This window comes from Didymella exigua, assembly GCF_010094145.1.
Source record: "Didymella exigua CBS 183.55 unplaced genomic scaffold M421scaffold_3, whole genome shotgun sequence".
NCBI lineage: Eukaryota > Fungi > Ascomycota > Dothideomycetes > Pleosporales > Didymellaceae > Didymella > Didymella exigua.
In genome coordinates this window covers 1,502,182-1,511,818 of record NW_022984777.1, presented here as the reverse complement: position 1 = coordinate 1,511,818, position 9,637 = coordinate 1,502,182, and the positions used below count along the sequence as shown (strand labels likewise).

The following is a 9,637-nucleotide window of genomic DNA, read 5'->3' as shown; positions in this document are numbered from 1 at the left end:
CTTTGTCAAGCAGCATCTCAACTACCTGCTCGTGGCCTCCAGCTGAAGCTGCCTGCAGTGCGTTGCCGTACTGTCCACCCTGCGCGTTGACGTCGACGCCTTTAGTGAGCAGCATCTCAACTACCTGCTCGTAGCCTCCGTACGAAGCTGCCTGCAGTGCGTTGCCATACTGTCCACCGTGCGCGTTGACGTCGATGCCTTTGTTGAGCAGCATCTCAACCACCTGCTCATGGCCTCCGTACGAAGCTGCCTGCAATGCGTTGCCGAAGAATTCACCCTGTGCGTTGACGTCGGCGCCTTTGTTGAGCAGCGTCTCGACTACCTGCTCATGGCCCTCTTTCGAAGCTGCATTTAGTGCGTTGCTGTAGAATCCACCCTGCGCGTTGACGTCGGCGCCTTTGTCAAGCAGCATCGTAACTACCTGCTCGTGGCCTCCAGCTGAAGCTGCCTGCAGTGCGTTGCCGTACTGTCCACCCTGCGCGTTGACGTCTACGCCTTTAGTGAGCAGCATCTCAACTATCTGCTCATGGCCTTTGTATGAAGCTGCCTGCAGTGCGTTGCCGTAGTCTCCACCCTGTGCGTCGACCTCGGCGTCTTTGTGGAGCAGCAGTCTTGTAATCGTACTAAAGCCCAACAATGCTGCGTAGTAAAGCGGCATAGGTATGCTATCGAGACCTTTGCTAAGATCTGGTTCCATCCAAGGACTGTCTGGATCATACAATTGGATCCAGGTGAGGTATGCGGGCTCTTCCCTGGCCATTAAACTCATTGCTAGCTGACTGACTTGTTCCATCTCGTCTCCTGTCTTTCGAAGGTGGCTGCTCCAGAACTCCGCTGTGTACCTTGCGAGCGCACATCCCTCAAAAGTCTCTCTCGATAATGGGAGCTGGAGCTGGATCAGGTACTTCAGAGAGCCTCTTGTTATCGCATTGTGACATTTGGCCTCCTGCATGCTGTACTGCTTTGCTGACCCTTGCCTGATCCTGTCCGAAACGAGGTACTCCTGAACTGAGTAGTGCGCTAGAGCGATAATCTGTTGGGCAGGCCCTGATCTTCTGTCTGCTTCGTTCTTCGTGATAGTGATCAGACTAGAGCAGATGTCCAGCGCTTCCAGCGGGTCTTCTAGCACCTCATCACGGTCGAACGCTGGGTCACGCGCCACGTCGATAGCGACGACTTCGGCGATCTCTTCCACGGATAGCGGCCGTGCAGAGAACGTCAGCCACTGCAGAATGCGCATCGCATACTCAGAGTATTCCTCGCTTATCGCGGAGAGAATGCGGTCGTATGTCTGGTCTAGCGTCCGCGGCAGACTAGCAAGAGATTTGCGCAACATCGCTCGATTGCAGCACTTTCCTAGTGTGTCCAGCTGACACACGGCCCATCGAAACCTATGCGATCATCAGCTTTAGCGCTGCGGATAAGTGGATGAGCACACGTACATCCCGCGAGCTCCGCCCATTAGAACATCCTCAATCTCTTGCCTGACAGCAGCATCCTTGTTCCACTTTGCTAAGCCCTTATCGACACGCAGCCTTTGTTGAACGTATAGTTGTATATCCTGATCTACTACGTCCCCCTGAAGACATATAGTGTCATCATCCTTGATGAATTCCTCTAAGGAGTTCTCGATATCCCGCTCTTTCCGGCTAGTCATAAGCAGGCGCAGATTGTCAAGCCGCCATCCAGCCACCGTTTCAAGCATGTTCATCAGCTCTGAGCGCTGAGTACACTCATCAAGAGCATCAACAACGACGTAGACGTGCGCGAACTCTTGCGCTACCTGACGTGTCACGTCTAGGAGTGCACGCAATGACGGTTGCTGTTGCCCGTTCTTGCAGGACGAAAACAACGCATCGACGCCCTTGGGTATCACGACCGACCGCTGCAGAAGCTGGCAAAGCAACGAGCGGAGCATCAGCTCTGGATCCTGTTTCTGTGTATCGTTGAAGTCGAAGTAGAAATACACCGTCACCGTGCTAGTGTCATTGTGGCAGTGCTGCAGCAGATGTTCGATGATAGTAGAGCTCAGGATCGTCTTTCCACATCCTGGGATCCCATACAGCCATAGTCGCGACGCTGCACTCTCCTTCCATTCGGTAAACTTAGCGCTTTCCAGCAGCCAGAGCCCAGTCTCAGCCTGCCGCTGCTTGTGCGCTTTGTGGTAGTTTGTAGACGGGTCAGGCGCCGAGAGCCAACTACAGATCTTGCTAAGTTTCTCTTCTTGGTCATGGCTGCGGTCCTTATGTTTCAGAATAGCCGCACTTCTCAGCCGCTCGAGTGCATTCTCTCTGCCTTCGCCATAGATCAGCGGTAGGTGGACGCCGAATATGCCGAACAGACAATACGCTCCATCTTCTTCTTCTGTTGTGTGTCGATCTGTTGCCCAGGAGAACCGCTTGGCAACGTCGAACTCGGACAAGTCGCTTCCTGACAGAGCTTCGATAGGGATTCCTGTGGCCTCGTGTATGAGGTGCTTGAGCGACTCCTTGTCCCCCAGTCGCGCTCCCTCTTTAGAGAAGAACTCGACGGAGTGGGGAGCAAGAAGTTCCTGGAGGGTCCAGCCTCGGGTGAACCACCTGCTCTGCATGAACGCTGGCTCGCTATCACCTTCTAAAGTGTTGTTCTCAACGTCTGAAAGGAAGACATAACACCTTCTAGCGTTCTGGTACCATCGGAACATAGAGTTAATCGCTTTTGACAGTTCCGTGTTGTTTGACTTGTCTATGCAGCAAGTGTCTACCCAGAAGTAGTCTAGACCATCGCACTTAGCTTGCGCAGCGCAGAAGAAAATCTTTTGGTATCCCCCCTTGAGCCTTGCATCAACATCCCCTATATCTTTGTGGTTCTGAAGGTCCTTATAGACCACCTCCTGCCCATCCCAAGTGTGTGACAGGATCGCATAGGGGGGAATCTGGTCGCCGAGCAAGTCGTCGGTCCAGCTGAGCCTCCCATCGCTTGCAGAGTATAGCAGTCGCATGAAACCGTGTGTGTACGTCTATGTGCGCAAAGTGTAGAAGACGGTCTAGGGGCTTCAAGGCGGGCTGGAGAAGTTGATGGCGTACGGCGGCTCGCTCGCGCAGGGCGTGAAGATCGTACAATGTATGCGTCGAGTCCGTTGTAAGTGCTAGGCAGTCGATTGCTCTATCAGAGGTAAGGAAGCAGTCTTCGTGTGCTATAGTGCCAAACGCTGTTTGTTGAGGTAGGCTGCGGTTTGAACACCCAGAGTGGGAGGCGCAGCCTGCCTGCCTGCTTGCCTAACGGGTGACGCGAGGCTGGGCAGCAGGTCGTACAACGCATTGGGGCGATAATGCATTGACGCAACATTGATGCAAAGCAGGAAGGCAGCTTTTATGGGAGGGCGCGATGCGGTCGTGCAGAAAGCGCGACGTACAGACAAGCATTATCGCATGTTCGTGTAGCGTGCCAATTGCGCAAGGACACGCTGGCCTCAAGAACTCCGTCGCTCTCCCGCTACGAGCCGGCAAGCAAGCGATGGCAGTTGTCGCTGTTTCTGCAGACGGTCTCGAGCAATGCATTCAGATGAGGCCAGCATTAGTTTCAGCGTGCACGGCGAACTATGTACTCTGGTAGCTCTTATCCAGCGTGGATTGATGCTGGTTGGTTGGTTGGTTGGTTGATTCCTACACGGTTTCAGCCGCGAATCCGCAGCATTATGCTCAAGGGGTGTCTGGGCTCCGTCATCGCGTCCTGCGTTGCTGCGTCACAGCTAGATGGCTGCCGTTGCATTTGGTGGGCGCGTCTTGTTAAGTAGCTTGCTCGTAGATTTTGTCTGTCTGTGCATGCCAGGGCCGCAACAGCGGCTCTACAGGTGTCACATCAACGCGGGGGGACGCACGATGGCCTAGTATACCGTGGCCGTGCGGCCGATGAGCCAGTTCAGCCGATGAGCCACCCCAACGAGATATCAGCGATAGAAAAATGAAGCTGTAGAGCCACACTCAAAAGCTATTATCGCTAGAAAAGTTGGTGTATTGCTATACAGAGCCTTGCGCTTCAATTGTGCTATTTATATTTGGCTGGTAACCGCGAGCTGCGGCCTCTCGCAGTGATTTTGGGTGGGGGAGACGCAGCTGGCGGTGCAGCGTCAACACGACTTCGAGCAGCCACAACACAACAACGCTTTGTCGGATTTTTTGCAACACTGTGTGAGACTTTTCGCTTACGCTTGTTGAGTGTATCGTGAGATTTTTGAGCGATCAGAGCGTCGTGTTGCTGCTTTTTGAGCGCTCGTTCGGCAGCCAGCACTTCAGCTTGTGCTTTCTTCGCCTCGCGACGCTCCTCAGCAGCACGCTGTCGAGCGAACTTTGCCTCCTCTTGCTGCTGCTTTTTGTGAGCTGTTGCTGCCACCTTTGCCTTTCTATCGCGAGATTTTTGGAGTTGTAGCTGCGCGGCTTCATCGAGTTCTGCAGCTTTGCGCGCGCGGTCGCGGGCAAGCTTCCTGGGACTGTAGAAGACAGCGCCGCCGTGCCAGTCGTCGCCGTCTTGTGTAGTCAGTGTTGTCCGCTGCGTTGGGCGCTTCTTGATGACGTTGAGTTCGTGTTGTAGCTCCTCGTTTCGAGTGCGAAGAAGCTCGTTGTTGACCTGTAGCGAGTGGAGGCTCCGCGACAGCCGCTTGGCTTCAATTCTGGCCTTGTCAGCAACTGCAGCGTCAGAAATTTTGCGCAGCTTAGGCCAGCTATCGCCTTCGCCATGCTCTCCAATTTCTGCGTCTTCGTCTTGTTGTGGTGGGCGGTTGTTGAAGCGTTTCAGTACAGCGTCTGCATCCATCGGCCACACGCCTGTAGCTTGAAAACTCTTCAATATGAGCTCCGAAGTCATTGTAGCGCTCCACGCTGGCTAAAAGTTGCTGTAGAAGTTAGGTTTTGTGATCCTTGTGAGGCCTTAGGTTTGTTAGAGGTAGTAGGTGAGCTTCTTAGTGTAGTGCCTTGAAAGCAGCGCAAAGAGGACAAAATCAAGCAGCTGCAAGCTGTAGGTTGTATAAGGTAGAAAGACTATAAGGAGGATGCGTTTAGCGTCGCAATACTCTAGGAATTCAGGCATGAGGTGGCTGCTGTGGCCGTCAAGGATCAGAAGCTGCCATTAACAGCGAGCTTTAGCTACTGTATAGCAATTAAACACCTGCTAAAGCTAGGCAAGCCCTAAGTTATTGTTTAACTATCCTGTTACTAAGTAGGAGATAAAAATCTAGTGTTGTTTAGCAACAAGGTTGTTAACCTAGGTTAATTAAATCCTAGAGGTGCCCTAGTAGATAAGAGTGGGTGGTAATGCCTCTCTAGAAGCGCATACGCAAGCTAGCAGTGTTACCTATTCTCTGTTACTATCTCTAAGCGCTGTAGTGTGCTCTTTTAACTCCTAAATTGCCTTAGAGACTATCCTTTTAGTGTAACTGTTAATGCTAACAAAGAAGCCTCTCTTATCTATTGTAACAGAGTAGGCGCCCTGCCCTCGAAATCAATACTACGTGACTTCTCTGCCTATACCAAAAGGTAAGCACAAGAATACTTAAGCAAGTATTCGTTGCGTAGTATAATATATATAGACAATAATAGTGCTAGCCAGCTAGCTTTGCCTCTAGCTGCTATGAGCGCTATGCCACGTGTCGTGTTCGTGCATAGTCGTTACATCTATATTGTACGTGTTGCGCTCATCAACGCTGTGCTCACGCATCTTAGAGTGCAATAGATTGAAGTACAACTTGTACTTGCGCTTGCTGTCAGCTAAAAAGCGCTCACGATCCATCCTGGTGGTCCATTTAGTGGTAAGCTTGTTGGCGTGGCGATGCAGAAACCGAGTAATCCAGCTCTTAGAGACCTCCCACTTCGTAACCGCAGAGGCGAAATTTTGCAGCATGCTTCTAGTGGGTGGCAAGCCGTCTCTTGTGCATCTTTCTATGTATTTGACAAGTACCTCCTCCTGTTGTGGGCTGAGTAACTGTCGCTGGCGCGCTTCTTCTGCATTTGAGCGTGTATAACAGTTGTGCCGCTGCAACAGCGTTGTTCAGTCAACTCTAAACATTTTTGCAACTTAGCAGTATAACAAGTTATCTCTAGCTTTAACTATGCAATTCTAAATATTCAATCGCTTCTTGAATTAGATCCATGGTGGTGGAGTTGTGACGCGTTGAAGTTGTGGGTATCTCAATGTTGTGATGTTCCGGGTGGCTCATCGGCTGAACTGGCTCATCGGCCGCACGGCCACGGTACCGGTACCGGTCCCGGTACCGGTATCACCTTATCGCATTAAGAGTACGAGCGCTTCTCAATTTCCCGGCCCGCAGCCAAACAAACAACCACTACGACCAACCAACACTACCACCACCAATACCACTGCCACTACCACGATCACTTTCGCACACATCCCACCACCACCACCACTGCAACGTTTCATGTCCAAGCGGAAGCGCACCCCATCGCTCCCTGACAGTGCCTCTCTCGCATTGACTCAGGACAACCTCCGCCGCCTGCAGGAATCTCTCTCACCACCTGCCACGATGTCTCGACGAAGCTCTCCCACTCGCACCAAGAACAACCTCGATGCCCGCACCAAGCTTGAAGCCTACCGCATCTACGTCGACACCGAACACGCGTATCCCCATGCCCTTGCGCACTTCATCGACACCGTCATCCGCCGCCCACGCGACCCTGCCGGACCCATGTCGCCAAATGCCAAAAACATCGTTGACAAGCGCAGGAAGACGGCGACATCCAACGAGCGTACTGCCATCAGCGTACTGACGCCCTGGTTGCTGTTTGTGGGCGAAGCCGATGGCGACGACCGAGGGACTCCCGTGCTACACATCACAGCTAAACAAGATATCGGCCTCAACAAATTCTTCACACCTGAAGCACCCAATCCACTCGTCGCCAAAATATGGGGGAAGCTTTCAGCCGCGCAGCCGGACTCTTGCATTGGATATGTCACAAGTCGCGACGCACGCATTGCGGGGACCAAAGCCCTCTTCGACACCAACGAGGAAACTATCCTCCACGATTTCTCTCTCACGCAGTACATGCATTTTCCATTCTTGACCGCCCAGTGGAAAGTACCAAACTCCAACGAGAACCTGCATAGCGCTCAAAACCAAGCTGCCCGTGATGGCGCCGCTATCGTCAATCAACTCTATGACCTTTACGCCGTCGCTGATTCAACTCCACCATCAGTGGTCCGCACATGCCACTTTTCAGTACAAAATGATCTCCAGCATGGCGGCCTGTGGGTGCATTGGCGCGAAGGGGACGAGCACTACATGGAACTTGTATTTGATTTCTCCATGCGCGACCAAACAGCTCTGGAGACTCTACGCAGCTTTCTGCACAACATCCTAGACAACGCATTAGGACCGCGCCTGGAGTCGCTCAAGGTCGTATTGCCTAAGTTCCACGAAAACCAGAAGAAAGGTGATTACCCTGTGGTTCAACCGGCTGCCGACGAGGGTGCGCCTTCCGAGTCTGCAGTGTCGCAAGGCTCATCGCTCTCGAATTTCCAGTACAACTTCAAAGTCCCATTGACTCCATCAACCACTTCGGAGCCCGATAAATCGCGGAAGCGCGCAAGGCACGGGAGCATTACTTGAGCCAAGCAGCGCTTTGTCTTGCATATTCGTACCATGTTAAGGTCCTCCAAGACTCTCTGGCGACCATTCTCAATGCTTGCGTGGCGGGGATACCGGAGAAAGGAAAGCATTGAACAGCGTTGGGGTCATGGATCATAAATCCTGAGCGTCTGACTCCCGAATGCAGTACACTGATGAGTTCTGGTAAAGTAGTGTAGTCTTAGAACAACCCTCCCGCCTCGGATGCAAATTGCAAGGGGAAACATCGGGTGTCTGCAGGGGAAGTATGATTTTAGATGCCACATTCCTCACATAGGGAGAAGTTTTTCAATTGTCGAAATCAGAAAATCGTGGCATTGTACTGTGGCAAAAGTACGACTAGCAGGCCTGCAACGGCCATACAACGATTGTACAATGTTCAGCCAACTTTCAGCCAATGTTGGACCAACGGTCCCAATGGTGTAACAACGCGCTGCCAACAACAACCTGATCCCACTAGGGTACAGTCTAGCAACTCATAACCATAGCCCTTGTTGCATAGCATAAAATTGCACTAAACTGCCTCTAAATCTCCCTGTAACAACGCATAACTTTATGGGCGCCCCCTATAAGTTAAGAGCATTCCACAAACAATATCTGTCGCAGCAAGGATCGAGGTGAGGGTGCATATCACGTGATCCGCATCTGGATATTGGACCGATCAGACACTGGCGATCTATCACGCCATGGTGAGCGGAATCGGGTATAGATTGGAGCCGTGATTAGGGCTCCAATTAGGGTATAGCTGGATGAGCATTGGTGTATATATTCTGCTCATTCAGCACCGTAGATAGAACAAGGAACTTGATCACTTTCTTCACACTTGATCAACGATCAGAGACCACTCAGCTTCCACAGATTGCCTTAAGGTGCGGCACTATACCCCACTAGCACCCCCTCTACTAGAGACACTATGGCAGTGAAGGACCTTAATTAATACACACAAGTTTAGATCTTAGTTAACCTAAACTATCACCGAGTGTCCCACATCACCGAGTGTCCCAAAATCTCTTGGCAGCCTCAACCTATGCTACAACTCCTTAATTTCATTGCTATTAAACAGGGAGCCTGCGTACGTTGTACTAGCATCTAATTCTGAGGACACCTCTATATCCTTTTTGCACGTTCGCGCATTGTGCCCAGTCCTACTGCAGTTCCTACAGCGCCGAAGAGCTGGTTGGGCTAGTTCTTGACCACTACCACCACGAGCCTTCTTGGATCGCTGAGGCGCTATAGATGCCTCAGCAGCTACCTGCGCTGCAGCAGTCCCATACTCCATAGTACCACCCTGCTGAATCTGCTTGCGCTTACGCGATTTTCGCTTGGTCATCTCTACTAATTGCTCTTCAAGCTCATGGATCCGAGCACATTGAAGCGCATTTTTATGCAGCATCAGCTCACCACCTTTTATAAGCTGGGAGAAACCAGCCTAAGCTGTAACAGGCGAGCGAGTAAAGGAATCGCGTACAAGCTTTAATTGAGATCTAAACTTATAGGTATTGCTTAGAGTCTTTGACTGCTATGGGTGATTTTCGAAATACCATGTACATCATGTGATTTAGCGCGCGGAAGATGCGGACAATGTCAATGTTGCTGTCTCAGCCAAATTTAGCGTTTAACAACAACAGAGCTGGCTGCTGCTCCTTCTAGGATAATTAAAGCTTGATATTATTAGTATCTTGACTTTTTGTGGTGTTGTGATGCCTACGAGAAGGTTAGCTTAACTTAGCAGAAAATTGATAAGCCAGCACCTAAATTGACACAGGAGGCACCCGCACCTACAACACTAGCAGCATCTAGTCAGCGTCAGCGCATTGCAACTCAGCTATTTAGAAGTTGTTGTACAAAGCCTGATCATCAGAGCGTCTTTTAATTTAACTTTTTAGCTGCTTAAAGCTCTTCTCGATCAGATTGTAGTCAGGTAAGTCTAGACTCTAGTGGAAGGTACTCTAGCTCTACCTTGTACATCGCACAAAGCTCACGAACCTGAGTTAAATAATGAATAGAGGGGTTGTCTAGTAC

The 9,637-nt window shown here is 51.2% G+C and overlaps 4 protein-coding genes across 4 annotated transcripts; 1 reads left to right on the top strand and 3 right to left on the bottom strand.

Moving 5' to 3' along the window:
* Nucleotides 1–304: 304 nt before the first annotated feature.
* On the bottom strand, nucleotides 305–2,980 carry M421DRAFT_24692 (uncharacterized protein; the record flags this gene model as incomplete). The annotated part of the gene is made up of 2 exons (XM_033588566.1): nucleotides 305–1,391; nucleotides 1,443–2,980. Coding segments are annotated over 2 exons (2,625 nt in total), but the record flags the coding sequence as incomplete, so codon positions are not given.
* Nucleotides 2,981–4,026: 1,046 nt separating this feature from the next.
* On the bottom strand, nucleotides 4,027–4,842 carry M421DRAFT_53720 (uncharacterized protein; the record flags this gene model as incomplete). Its single annotated transcript, XM_033595146.1, has 1 exon — nucleotides 4,027–4,842. One exon carries the CDS (start codon nucleotides 4,840–4,842, stop codon nucleotides 4,027–4,029), a length of 816 nt encoding a protein of 271 aa, XP_033453365.1.
* Nucleotides 4,843–5,595: 753 nt separating this feature from the next.
* M421DRAFT_53952 (uncharacterized protein) lies at nucleotides 5,596–5,973 on the bottom strand (the record flags this gene model as incomplete). The annotated part of the gene is made up of 1 exon (XM_033595171.1): nucleotides 5,596–5,973. A coding segment is annotated over one exon (378 nt), but the record flags the coding sequence as incomplete, so codon positions are not given.
* A 199-nt stretch (nucleotides 5,974–6,172) lies between these two features.
* M421DRAFT_98236 (uncharacterized protein) lies at nucleotides 6,173–7,597 on the top strand (the record flags this gene model as incomplete). The annotated part of the gene is made up of 2 exons (XM_033598592.1): nucleotides 6,173–6,247; nucleotides 6,491–7,597. 2 exons carry the CDS (start codon nucleotides 6,173–6,175, stop codon nucleotides 7,595–7,597), a joined length of 1,182 nt encoding a protein of 393 aa, XP_033453363.1.
* Nucleotides 7,598–9,637: the final 2,040 nt, after the last annotated feature.